This window comes from Sinohyriopsis cumingii, chromosome 3 (genome assembly GCF_028554795.1).
Source record: "Sinohyriopsis cumingii isolate HCF-2022 chromosome 3, ASM2855479v2, whole genome shotgun sequence".
Classification (NCBI taxonomy): Eukaryota; Metazoa; Mollusca; class Bivalvia; order Unionida; family Unionidae; genus Sinohyriopsis; species Sinohyriopsis cumingii.
The window spans coordinates 137,202,594-137,218,034 of NC_142963.1; the positions used below are offsets into that span (position 1 = coordinate 137,202,594).

Consider the following 15,441-nt stretch of genomic DNA (forward strand, 5'->3'; position numbering starts at 1 on the left):
GCATAGAAAATAGCTAAATCTAACAGCATGGAAAATAGCTAAATCTAACGGCATAGAAAATAGCCAAATCTAACAGCACAGAAAATAGCTAATTCTAACAGCATAGAAAATAGCCAAATCTAACAGCATAGAAAATAGTAAATCTAACAAAATGGGAAAAAGCCAAATCTAACAGCAGAGAAAATAGCCAAATCTAACATCATAGAAAATAACCAAGTCTAACAGCATGGAAAATAACCAAATCTAACAACATAGAAAATAACCAAGTCTAACAGCATAAAAAATAACCAAGTCTAACAGCATAGAAAATAACCAGGTCTAGCAGCATGGAAAATAACCAAGTCTAACAGCATAGAAAATTACCAAGTCTAACAGCATAGAAAATAACCAAGTCTAACAACATGGAAAATATTCAAATTTTAATAGGATCAATAAAAGGCAAATCAAACTGTCTTGTCTCTTATTGCAGACAGTGAACCATTAAGCTAATTTCACTCATACATCAGCATGTTCTTATAACATTGGTGGCTAGATTAAAACATAATCACAGACAAAACAAGAGGACATTTTTCACTACATCATCAATACAGGCAGGAAGGGAACAGATGGAGTCACATGTATCACTTTCAAAATCATCACTGTAAGCAGGAAGTGAACAGTCATTCAGATCACTTTCAGAATCATATTTTTTCATTGTCTGAGTATTGTCTACAGTGCAGTAGGTTTCTGAAAAAATTAGGAACTTTTTCAAGTTGTCCCTCTTTCCATGCATGTCTATCTTAATTGTATGTCCATCTTAAATTGTATGTCTATCCTAAATTGTATGTCTATCTTAAATTGTATGTCCATCTTAAATTGTATGTCTATCTTAAATTGTATGTCTATCTTAAATTGTATTTCTATCTTAAATTTTATGTCCATCTTAAATTGTATTTCTATCTTAAATTGTATGTCCATCTTAAATTGTATGTCCATCTTAAATTGTTGTATGTCTATCTTAAATTGTATGTCTATCTTAAATTGTATTTCCATCTTAAATTGTATTTCTATCTTAAATTGTATTTCTGTCTTAAATTGTATGTCTATCTTAAATTGTATGTCCATCTTAAATTGTATTTCTATCTTAAATTGCATGTCTATCTTAAAAATGACTTTTCTTGTATGATAGGTGTTGGATTTCTGTTTATTATAGGCATTTTTTAAAATTACTAAACACTTGGTTGCTTTGATCATTCATGGCTTCAGTGGAATTTTGATAAATTATTTCATTATTCAAGACAGTGAAATATGTATTACTACATCTATTAGAATAAAGTGCATGAAACTATATATATATATATATATACCTCAAGATCCAGGTCACAACAAGGCAAATATAATTCTGTGTTTTGTATCTTTGTCCAGAGCGTAACTTTTGAACCAATGAAGAGAACTTAATAAAACTTTGTCCAAGTATATATTATGACTTGATGGTGTCATGTGATTAGCCATTCACCATGTTATAGATTTCATCATCATCATCATCATCATCATCATCATCATCATCATCATCATCATCGGTCTCATGACCTAGTGTGGTTGTTGAGGCACTGTGCTGCTGAACATCTGACCAGTTCCCTCCACTGGTCTCGATCATGTGCCAATGCCTGTGTCTCCGCAAAACATTTCCTGGTCCATTCTGTGATGTTGTCAGTCCATTTTTCTCTCTGTCTACCTCTCCTACTGCCATCCTGTACACTGCCCTGCAGGACTGTTGTGGATAGACTGTTGGCTCTAGTGATATGGCCATACCATTTCAGCTTTCTCTTTTTGATGGTGGTGAGGAGGTCCTCATATTGGCCCACTTCGTGCCTGATGGTGGTATGCACTTCTTCATTTGTGATGTGGTCCATGTAAGAGATGCCAAGGATGGTTCTGTAGCATCTCATTTCAAGTGACCTGATTCTTCGTTGTAATTCTGCTGTCAGGGTCAATGCCTCACATGAGTACAAAAGGATTGAGATGACTAGAGCTCGCAGTAGTCTGATTTTAGTTTTCAGACAGAATATCTGTCTGAAATAGATTTCATCATGTATGTAAAAATTCAATACAGGGATAATTTACTTTTCCAAAATAATAAATGTTGTTACTATATACATGAAGCCAATTATTCCAATTAATCTAATTATATCTTATCTTAAATGTGCTGATATTGGATTTTTGATGAAACAGCTGCGTACAACGGGATTTGCCAATTTTGTATTTAACTATTCAAAATATCAATAATTTTAACAGGTTCATACAGCAGTACAATTGCTGAGGACACCAGTCTAGGGACACTTATTACAACAGTCACAGCAAATGACGCTGATACAGCCAACACAGTAACTTATGCCTTTGTCAGTATGTACTCCCTGTTTAGCCTTGACTCCAATTCTGGCCAGATTATACTAGCGGGCAGTCTGGATCGAGAGACGACTAGCAGTCACACACTGCTAGTTACAGGAAGCGATGGGACCAACACTGCCACTGCAACTGTTACTGTGACAGTCACTGATGTAAATGACAATTCTGCCATATTTAACCCAGTGGCTTACAGGTATATGCTGACATCGAATTTAACATTTTAATTTGTATTATAGCAAAAGTGGAATGAATTACATTGAATTTAACATGGTAATTAGCTCTTAATATAGCACAATGAAATGGAGTACATTGAATTTAACATGCTAATTAGCTATTAATATAGCAAAATGGAATGAATTAGATTGAATTTAATATACTAATTAGCTATTATATAGCAATTGGAATGGAGTACGTTGAATTTAACATGTTAATTAGCTATTATAGCAAAATGGAATGGAGTACATTGAATTTAACATGATAATTAGCTATTTATAAAGCAAAATGGAATGAATTACAGTGAATTTAATTTACTAATTAGCTATTATATAGCAAAATGGAATGGAGTACATTGAATTTAATGTGTTACTTAGTTATTAATATAGCAAAATGGAATGGAGTACATTGAATTTAACATGTTACTTAGCTATTTATAGCAAAATGGAATGAATTACATTGAATTTAATATACTAATTAGCTATTATATAGCAAAATGGAATGGAGTACATTAAATTTAACGTGTTACTTAGCTATTATTATAGCAAAATGGAATGGAGTACATTGAATTTAATATACTAATTAGCTCTTAATATAGCAAAATGGAATGGAGTACATTGAATTTAATGTGTTACTTAGCTATTAATATAGCAAAATGGAATGGAGTACATTGACTTTAATTTACTAATTTGCTCTTAATATAGCAAAATGGAATGGAGTACATTGAATTTAATGTGTTACTTAGCTTTTAATACAGCAAAATGGAATGGAATACATTTAATTTAATATACTAATTAGTTCTTAATATAGCAAAATGGAATGGAGTACATTGAACTTAATGTGTTACCTAGCTACTAATATAGCAAAATGGAATGGAATACATTGAATTTAATGTGTTACTTTGCTATTAATTAGCAAAATGGAATGGAATACATTTAATTTAATATACTAATTAGTTGTTAACTCATTCGGCCCCAGAGGTTTTTGTCGTTTTTGCCTGAAATGTGTGTATGAATAAGATTTGGCGTGCTATTTCTGAATACATCATAATACAGCAGTTTTCAACAGATTGTCCATAAGAATAATGCATAGTTGTATTAGAAACATCAATTTCCATTGGTTATTTTGCTTGCGCATGAGCAGAAGGGTAAAAGTTGGAGTTCTTTTTTTTTTTTTTTTTTGCTTAATAGACCCACATCATTTTCTTATGGAGAACGCAATTTATTCCAAATGCCCACCTTGTCCTAGTTTTTGCAAAGGTTCACCTGTCTGTGTGCAGTTAAGACTGGTATGCCTTACATCTGAGGCCAAAAGGTCTAAAATCCGGACACAAAATCGCATTCCGATCTCGAGTGAATTTTGGGTGAAAAAAACCGGGTCCAAAAAATGAGCTTTTTCTAACTGTTTTTTGTAGTGCAACTAGAACTTCCAGATTATTTGATATCATTTTAGAGCTATATCTGTCTGCTTTGTTTTAATCCTACCCACATTGATCTATCTTAAATGGCATTGATGCTGCAGGGCTTTGAAGTAGGGTACAGCCTCATCACACCTACAGACGGGATCTGGGCCGAATCGGTTAATATAGCAAAATGGAATGGAGTACATTGAATTTAATATGTTACTTAGCTACTAATATAGCAAAATAGAATGGAATACATTTAATTTAATATACTAATTAGTTCTTAATATAGCAAAATGGAATGGAGTACATTGAATTTAATGTGTTACTGAGCTATTAATATAGCAAAATGGAATGGAGTACATTGAATTTAATGTGTTACTGAGCTATTAATATAGCAAAATGGAATGGAGTATATTGAATTTAATGTGTTACTGAGCTATTAATATAGCAAAATGGAATGGAGTATATTGAATTTAACATTTTATTTAGCATTAATACGAAATAGAATGGAATTCATGATTTTGGAAAGATGGACATGGTTCCTATTTGGTAATTGAGTTATTTTACTCCCTACAATGGCATGGAGCTTTTTGTCAGATTGGCTGCAAAAGTTGCAAAATTTTCCATATATGTTGAATTTCTGTTGCATAGAATTTCCAAAATATGTCTTATTATTCTCACTTTGTCCACTCTGGTGGTCTAGTTAGAGTGTACACAACAGATACAGGAGGTTGTGGATTCAAAGCCTAGCGGAGTCGTACCAAAAACTTGTAAATATAGTACTAGCAGCTGCCTTGCCTGGTGCTCAGCATTAAGAGGTTAGTGTTAGGACTGGTCGGCTTGGTGTCAGGATAATGTGACTGGGTGGGACATCATGCTACATGTGTACCACATGATGCCCCAGTGCTAGACATCACTATAAGCTGTCACACTGCAGACAAGGTAGCGATATGACTGAACAATTGTTAAAGCTACATTAAAAATCCAAAACACACAGACACACACTTTGTCATTGCATAGCAAGACAATATTTTACAGTATTAAGCAGTATTACAAATAATTGTTTTCTGAAACAGAAATTATACGCTCCAATCATAACATCTTGGTTTTTGTTTGGGATTTCATTTTAATTTACTTGAAATACCATGATCTGTACAAACCAAAATCAGCTCAATGGTGAATGTGTTTTTAAAATCTGCAAAGTTATTTTTATATTCTGTTATTTTCAGTGGTACAGTATCGGAAGCTGATGCTGCTGGGGCCAGCACTGTTGCTACGGTAACAGCTACTGATGCTGACGATCCAAACACCAATTCCAATGGAAGAATAAATTATTCCATTTTGAGTAAGTGTGATATGAATTAGCAATTTTGATTATAAATATTAATTATTATTCAAATTTATTTTGAATTAATATATTACAGCTGGATGAATTTTCATGATTAACTTAGTTATTTCTCCAGTGCTTTTAAAAATGTGTTGGGCATAATGTGATTGCCCAATGACATCAATGAGTCCATTTGGCGTCAGACAATTCCTCCAGTTGTAGATGAAATTTCCCAAAACTTGGGGGATTATTTTTCCACATGATGTAAAGTGGTGCAGCACATATTTTATTCTTGTTCTAAGCCCACCCAAACCCCCACATGGGAGTGGAGTGGGTGGGTGTCAAAATGTCAAAAAGTACACTTACCGCTATGATATGTTGGAAATAAGTATTATTTTAACATTTCATTTAAAAAATGGTTATCTTATATTTCAGTAGTAAGAGATTGTTTGTCAACAATTTTCCTCTTTACTTTGTTGATGAAATTCAAAGTCATGGACACAAAATTTCAGATATACAAAACAGATAAAGATGTGCAGTCATTAGCCCTTAGGCTAACAGATTTTGTCCAAGGGACATATTCCCTAGGACAGGCCCTTAAAATATTTTCCAAAGAACTTAGTCCCTGGTGTAGGCCATTAAAATTTTATTCAAGATACTTAGTCCCTGGGGCATGCTCTTAAAATTTTATCCAAGGGACATAGTCCCTGGGACAGTCCTTTAAACGTTTGCTTAATGGGCATGAAAAGGTGATAAATTTATCTCAGACCCAAAATATTTCTTGCCACCCCATAGACTTAGTTCCAAGGTTTTTACTTAAAACTACATTGGCTCTCACACTTTAACATGTGTAAATATCATTACTGGACATGAAAACTACAGCAATCCTCACACTATAACATGAGTAAATATCATTACTGGACATGAAAACTACAGCAATCCTCACCTTATAACATGTGTAAATATCATTACTGGACATGAAAACTACAGTTATCCTGACCCTATAACATGTGTAAATATCATTACTGGACATGAAAACTACAGTTATCCTGACCCTATAACATGTGTAAATATCATTACTGGACATGAAAACTACAGTTATCATGACCCTATAACATGTGTAAATATCATTCCTGGACATGAAAACTACAGCATTCCTCACCCTATAACATGTGTAAATAGCATTCCTGGACATGAAAACTACAGCATTCCTCACCCTATAACATGTGTAATTATCATTACTGGACATGAAAACTACAGCAATCCTCACCCTATAACATGTGTAAATAGCATTCCTGGACATGAAAACTACAGCAATCCTCACCCTATAACATGTGTAATTATCATTACTGGACATGAAAACTACAGCAATCCTCACCCTATAACATGTGTAATTATCATTACTGGACATGAAAACTACAGCAATCCTCACCCTATAACATGTGTAATTATCATTACTGGACATGAAAACTACAGCAATCCTCACCCTATAACATGTGTTAATGTCATTACTGGACATGAAAACTACAGCAATCCTCACCCTATAACATGTGTAATTATCATTACTGGACATGAAAACTACAGTTATCCTCACCCTATAACATGTGTTAATGTCATTACTGGACATGAAAACTACAGCAATCCTCACCCTATAACATGTGTTAATGTCATTACTGGACATGAAAACTACAGCAATCCTCACCCTATAACATGTGTAATTATCATTACTGGACATGAAAACTACAGCAATCCTCACCCTATAACATGTGTAATTATCATTACTGGACATGAAAACTACAGCAATCCTCACCCTATAACATGTGTAATTATCATTACTGGACATGAAAACTACAGCAATCCTCACCCTATAACATGTGTAATTATCATTACTGGACATGAAAAGACTGGATGCACATATACATGCAGCTAACATTATCCTCCATCCTTACATGAGAGGACCAAGCCAAGAAGGCTGTAAATTAGGGGTGGGGTTATAAATGTGCAAGGGACAGATATGTGTCCTACAGATTGGGGGTGTTGTTATGAATGTGCAAGTGATAGATATGTGGCCTACAGATTGGGTGTGGAGTTATAAATGTGCAAGGGTCAGCATATATGTTCCACAGATTGGGGGTGGCTTATAAATGTGAAAGGGTCAGATATGTGTCCTTCAGACATTCCACTGCTGTGTTATGGAGATAGTACATAGTATTATTCATGTCTGTCTGTGTGTCATCTTGGTAGGGCATATAAGTTATATTTCGCCCCTATAAAGTGCCCTGTTTTCGTACATTTTTTAATTTTGTGCAATTTTTAACTCAAATTTTCAAATCAAATTTGCAACTCAAATTTTCTAAAGTGTTGGAACATTTCACTAAAAACTGAACAACTTAAACTGAAGTTTTAAGAGATTGGAGTGAAATATAAGTACATGTACTGCAATCTGTATACCTTTGTAACTGAAGTTTTAAGAGATTGGAGTGAAATTTAAGTACATGTACTGCAACCTGTATACCTTTGTAATTGAAGTTTTAAGAGACTGAACTGAAATATAAGTACATGTACTGCAACCTGTATACCTTTGTAATTGAAGTTTTAAGAGACTGGACTGAAATATAAGTACATGTACTGCAACCTGTATACCTTTGTAATTGAAGTTTTAAGAGACTGGAGTGAAATATAAGTACATGTACTACAATCTGTTTACCTTTATATCTATGCTAGTAGCTTCTGAGAACAAGAAGATTGGATGGGTTGGAGTGCTGGACTCAAAACAATAAGACTGCAGGTTCAGTTCCTGTCCAAACCAGGTTGTATTGGTCACTATGGAGTGTCTTTTCTCCAGTTGCCAAAGTACATCATCACCTTTCATCTGTTGATGTACCAATTATTTTATGACACAGAATAATGATAATTTTTCTCACATCTCTAAGCATGCATTTTAGTCTGTACAGAAAATTTATCTTGCACAGAAATATCACAATGCACAAATATTGTCTTTTTATAGGTGGTGATGCAGGTGTTTTCAGTATTGGTACATCTTCTGGAGCCATTACAACAACAAGTCAACTTGACTATGAGACTACAATATCCTACACTCTCATAATCAAGGCTGTTGACAAGGGTGGTGCTGCAGGGTCACGATCATCAACAGCTGTTGTCACAATTACTGTAACCAACATCAACGAGGCTGCTCCAGTTTTCGGGCTCACTGTATATAGTGCAAGTATTCCAGAAAACACAAATGTGGGTACATCAGTGGTCCAAGTGGTGGCTACCGACACAGATAGTGGAGATGATGGGAAGGTATATTACTCCATGGCAACAAACGCAAACTTTTATTTGGACAGTGACACGGGAATTATTTATGTGAAGTCTGCACTAGATTATGAATCAAGCACCTTGTATAGTCTAACTATTGAAGCCGTTGACAAGGGCACACCAGCCAGAACTGGCACATCTACAGTTAGTATCTCAGTGACAGATGTTAACGATAATAAGCCTTCCTGCTCTCCAACACTGAAGACTCTCACCTATCCTGAGAATCAAGCCACTGCCACAACTTTTCCAGCCATCTTATGTACTGATGCAGACAGTGGTATTAATGCTGCTTTGACCTACAGTATCAGCTCTGTGAACAATGCTGCACCAGGCAGTCAATTCTCAATTGCATCAGCAACAGGCATAATCAGGTTGGACACTGCATTTGACTTTGAGACGACATCTGCCTATAGCATCCTTGTCAGGGTTGCTGATGGTGGAACACCATCAAAATCAACAACCATTACATATGACATTGCTATCATGGATATAAATGAGTTCACTCCTGCATTCACAGCTGCCTCTTACACCATAAATGTTCCAGAAGATAAAGCCATTGGATACACTGTTCTCACTGTAACTGCTACTGATGGTGACACTTCAGATTCTGTAGTGTATTATTTTAGTCCATCAAGTCCTGCATTTGAAATCGATGGACACACAGGTGACGTTAAGGTGAAGTCAACCCTGGACAGAGAGACTTCTTCACTCTATACAATTATAGTTTATGCACTTGATACAGGAACTTCACCCTCCTCTCATTCATCATCTACAATAATTAGCATCACAATTACAAACACTAATGATGCTGCTCCAATCTTCAACCCAGCAGTGTATGTCTTATCAATCCCTGAGAACACAGGAGTTGGTACCACAGTGCAATCTGTCACAGCCACTGATGCCGATGACACAATAATAACTTATTCAATTACTGCAGGAAATTCTGGAACAGCTTTCAGAATAGAAACAGATGCATCCCATATTGGGAATTTAATTGTAGATGCCACTCTTGATTATGAAGTTACAACTTTCTATTCAGTGACAGTGGTTGCCAGAGATCCTGGTGGACTTTCTTCCTCAGTTTATGTCTCCATCCAAATCACAGGCTATAATGAAGGGACACCTACATTTTCACCATCATCCAGTTCCACCAAGACTATGGTGGAAAATTCTGCCATTGGAACCACAGTGGTTGATCTGAATGCTATAGATACGGATATAGGGAATGATGGATTGGTGGAGTATGCCATCTTGTCTGGTGCTTCTGGAGCATTTGCCATTGACCCTGGCACAGGAATAGTGACTGTCAGCGGTTCACTAGACATGGAAACCACTCAGATCTACACAGTGCTGATAAAAGCTACAGATGCTGGGTCCAATCCAGGTAAAAGAAAAATGGAGAAAACTTGAAGACATAATATATTGAAACCTATCTACATGGGACTGTAAATATAGTAAAGACATGGGTGGGGGGATTTTTTTCTTTATGGTCCTAGGACATCATGTTAATGAAGTTGAGGATTCAGATGCAAATATTTCATGGTGCTAATGTGGCATATTTGTTAATTTGTGAAATTCAGTGATGATAAATATTGGAACTTAAAGTATTTGAACATTTTAAATTGTTTTTCTTCTGGAATAAATACTGAATTCAGTCAACAAGTAAAGTTAAAACAACATCTATAGTTTAAACAGAAACTTTTATATATCAGATCATCTTTGCCATAATATTTGGTAAATGTTGAAAGCTGTTTGTCATAAGTACATTTAGATAATCATTATTATACCAGGACATTAAACATGTCATAAGTACATTATGATAATCATTATTATACCGGGACATTAAACATGTCATAAGTACATTTAGATAATCATTATTATACCAGGACATTAAACATGTCATAAGTACATTTAGATAATCATTATTATACCAGGACATTAAACATGTCATAAATACATTTAGATAATCATTATTATACCGGGACATTAAACATGCCATAAGTACATTATGATAATCATTATTATACCGGGACATTAAACATGTTGTAAGAACATTTAGATAATCATTATTATACCGGGACATTAAACATGTCATAAGTACATTATGATAATCATTATTATACCGGGACATTAAACATGTCATAAGTACATTTAGATAATCATTATTATACCGGGACATTAAACATGTCATAAGTTCATTTAGATAATCATTATTATACCGGGACATTAAGCATGTCATAAGTACATTTAGATAATCATTCATTATACCAGGACATTAAACATGTCATAAGTACATTTAGATAATCATTATTATACCGGGACATTAAGCATGTCATAAGTACATTTAGATAATCATTATTATACCGGGACATTAAGCATGTCATAAGTACATTATGATAATCATTATTATACCGGGACATTAAACATGTTGTAAGTACATTTAGATAATCATTATTATACCGGGACATTAAACATGTCATAAGTACATTTAGATAATCATTATTATACCAGGACATTAAACATGTCATAAATACATTTAGATAATCATTATTATACCGGGACATTAAACATGCCATAAGTACATTATGATAATCATTATTATACCGGGACATTAAACATGTTGTAAGTACATTTAGATAATCATTATTATACCGGGACATTAAACATGTCATAAGTACATTATGATAATCATTATTATACCGGGACATTAAACATGTCATAAGTACATTTAGATAATCATTATTATACCGGGACATTAAACATGTCATAAGTTCATTTAGATAATCATTATTATACCGGGACATTAAGCATGTCATAAGTACATTTAGATAATCATTCATTATACCAGGACATTAAACATGTCATAAGTACATTTAGATAATCATTATTATACCGGGACATTAAGCATGTCATAAGTACATTTAGATAATCATTATTATACCGGGACATTAAGCATGTCATAAGTACATTTAGATAATCATTATTATACCGGGACATTAAGCATGTCATAAGTACATTTAGATAATCATTATTATACCAGGACATTAAACATGTTATAAATACATTTAGATAATCATTATTATACCGGGACATTAAACATGTCATAAATACATTTAGATAATCATTATTATACCGGGACATTAAGCATGTCATAAGTACATTTAGATAATCATTATTATACCGGGACATTTTATTGGCTTAAACATTAAGTATCTTGAAATATCTCAAGTAATTGAAAAGTAATTAAAGGAATACCAAATGACATTTAATTACTTATTGCAAGTAATTATAAGAAAATCAAGTAATTATAGGAAGTAATTATAGGAATATCAAATGACATTTAATTACTTATTGCAAGTAATTTTAGGAATATCAAATGACATTTAGTTACTTATTGCAAGTAATTATAGGAATATCAAGTAATTATAGGAAGTAATTATAGGAATATCAAATGACATTTAATTATTTATTGCAAGTAATTATAAGAATATCAAGTAATTATAGGAAGTAATTATAGGAATATCAAATGACATTTAATTACTTATTGCAAGTAATTATAGGAATATCAAATGACATTTAGTTACTTATTGCAAGCAATTATAGGAATATCAAATGACATTTAATTATTTATTGCAAGTAATTATAGGAATATCAAATGACATTTAGTTACTTATTGCAAGTAATTATAGGAATATCAAGTAATTATAGGAAGTAATTATAGGAATAGCAAATGACATTTAATTACTTATTGCAAGTAATTTTAGGAATATCAAATGACATTTAATTATTTATTGCAAGTAATTATAGGAATATCAAGTAATTATAGGAAGTAATTATAGGAATATCAAATGACATTTAATTATTTATTGCAAGTAATTATAAGAATATCAAGTAATTATAGGAAGTAATTATAGGAATATCAAATGACATTTAATTACTTATTGCAAGTAATTATAGGAATATCAAATGACATTTAGTTACTTATTGCAAGCAATTATAGGAATATCAAATGACATTTAGTTACTTATTGCAAGCAATTATAGGAATATCAAATGACATTTAATTACTTATTGCAAGTAATTATAGGAATATCAAATGACATTTAATTACTTATTGCAAGTAATTATAGGAATATCAAATGACATTTAATTACTTATTGCAAGCAATTATAGGAATATCAAATGACATTTAATTACTTATTGCAAGTAATTATAGGAATATCAAATGACATTTAACTACTTATTGCAAGTAATAAAGAAATATCAAGACATTAATTACATATTGACATTTTGTGAAAAAAATGCTTCTAAAATATTAGAAATAAAATGTTTGCCAGAATCTTGTGATACTAAAAAATAATGTGAAAAAAATAATGTGAAAAAAATAATGTGATATTCTTTGATGCACCATTTGCTGTTGTTCACATGATCAATTGAAATTATTTTAATCCCTACATGGAATGAGATTTACTTTTATACATGAGTAGTCACATGATCAATTGAAATTATTTTAATCCCTACATGGAATGAGATTTATTTTTATACATGAGTAGTCACATGATCAATTGAAATTATTTTAATCCCTACAGGGAATGAGATTTATTTTTATACATGAGTAGTCACATGATCAATTGAAATTATTGCAATCCCTACAGGGAATGAGATTTACTTTTATACATGAGTAGTCACATGATCAATTGAAATTATTTTAATCCCTACAGGGAATGAGATTTACTTGTATACATGAGTAGTCACATGATCAATTGAAATTATTTTAATCCCTACAGGGAATGAGATTTACTTGTATACATGAGTAGTCACATGATCAATTGAAATTATTTTAATCCCTACAGGGAATGAGATTTACTTTTATACATGAGTAGTCACATGATCAATTGAAATTGTTTTAATCCCTACAGGGAATGAGATTTACTTTTATACATGAGTAGTCACATGATCAATTGAAATTATTTTAATCCCTACAGGGAATGAGATTTACTTTTATACATGAGTAGTCACATGATCAATTGAAATTGTTTTAATCCCTACAGGGAATGAGATTTACTTTTATACATGAGTAGTCACATGATCAATTGAAATTGTTTTAATCCCTACAGGGAATGAGATTTACTTTTATACATGAGTAGTCACATGATCAATTGAAATTGTTTTAATCCCTACAGGGAATGAGATTTACTTTTATACATGAGTAGTCACATGATCAATTGAAATTATTTTAATCCCTACAGGGAATGAGATTTACTTTTATACATGAGTAGTCACATGATCAATTGAAATTGTTTTAATCCCTACAGGGAATGAGATTTACTTTTATACATGAGTAGTCACATGATCAATTGAAATTGTTTTAATGCCTACAGGGAATGAGATTTATTTTTATACATGAGTAGTCACATGATCAATTGAAATTATTTTAATCCCTACAGGGAATGAGATTTACTTTTATACATGAGTAGTCACATGATCAATTGAAATTGTTTTAATCCCTACAGGGAATGAGATTTACTTTTATAAATGAGTAGTCATATGATCAATTGAAATTATTTTAATCCCCACAGGGAATGAGATTTACTTTTATACATGAGTAGTCACATGATCAATTGAAATTATTTTAATCCCCACAGGGAATGAGATTTATTTTTATACATGCAAAGTCACATGATCAATTGAAATTATTTTAATCTCTACAGGGCCACTTAGCTCAACCTACACCCTAACTGTAAGTATCACTGATGTCAATGACAAGACCCCATCGTGTACAAGCTCCCTTTACTCTGCAAGTGTTTCTGAGGATGCTTCAAGTGGCACCAGTGTGACACAAATCACTTGTTCTGATAATGACTATTCCTCTCCAAACAAAGATCTGACATATGCCATCACCAATGGCAACACAGGAACTGCATTCTCCATATCTTCGACAGGGGAGGTAACTACTGCTGCCTCACTGGATAGGGAGACAACCAGTAATTACCCACTAGTGATACAAGTAGCAGATCAGGGAACACCAGCCTTTACCACAACCACCACTCTTACCATATCTGTCACAGGTATGAAGAATGATAAACTGAACTACATGTAAATATCTTTGGTGAAGGAATTTTTATAAACAGGGTCTTTATTAAACAGGGTTCATAATCATTAATGAACACTTTTCACAGACATTGTCCTCTAGATGGAGAAAACCCAATTTCCCAAAGAAAAATAATTTCTCTCTCTCATTTGACTTTTTGTAATTGGGCTAATGCTGTGTGAAAGTTGTTTTTAGTTCATTACTATCAGTCATAAGAAACAATACTAACAAATACATGTACATTGACATCTTTTGTATCAAAACTCAATGGACAAGTTAAAGTTGTTCTGTAAAATGGATTGTTCTTCAAAATATGTTACCCAGTCATAATATCTTAGGAGAACTACTACTACCTCACAAATACAGCCCTCCCAGATTAAAACATTTTCGCTACAAAGCTAATGGTTATCTGACCACATAGGTGGCAGTCAAATAGAATGATCACCCTTTGATTCCAGGATTGGCACCAAATCTTGTGAAATTGTCAGTTAATACTTCCACTCATGCCAAGTAGCATGCTCTATATAGATAAATTGTCAAGCATTTGGAAGTTTTCTATATAGATACATTGTCAAGCATTTGGAAGTTTTCTATATAGATACATTGTCAAAGTTTTCTATATAGATACATTGTCAAGCATTTGGAAGTTTTCTATATAGATACATTGTCAAACATTTGGAAGTTTTCTATATAGATACAT

General features: G+C 32.8%; 2 protein-coding genes across 2 annotated transcripts in view; both read left to right on the plus strand.

The window, feature by feature from the left end:
• LOC149803934 (cadherin-23-like) overlaps window positions 1-2,644 on the plus strand; it is a 79,060-nt gene extending 76,416 nt beyond the window's left edge. Inside the window, exon 19 of the mRNA XM_089954020.1 lies at window positions 2,275-2,644. Within this exon, the coding sequence (XP_089810146.1) occupies window positions 2,275-2,609 (335 nt within the window). The 3' untranslated portion in view covers window positions 2,610-2,644. The remainder of the gene's footprint in view (window positions 1-2,274) is intronic.
• Window positions 2,645-5,121: 2,477 nt separating this feature from the next.
• Window positions 5,122-15,441, plus strand: part of LOC149803935 (protocadherin Fat 4-like) — an 84,627-nt gene continuing 74,307 nt past the window's right edge. Inside the window, exons 1-3 of the mRNA XM_089953746.1 lie at window positions 5,122-5,348; window positions 8,338-10,035; window positions 14,362-14,718. Of these exons, the coding sequence (XP_089809872.1) occupies window positions 5,177-5,348; window positions 8,338-10,035; window positions 14,362-14,718 (2,227 nt within the window). The 5' untranslated portion in view covers window positions 5,122-5,176. The remainder of the gene's footprint in view (window positions 5,349-8,337; window positions 10,036-14,361; window positions 14,719-15,441) is intronic.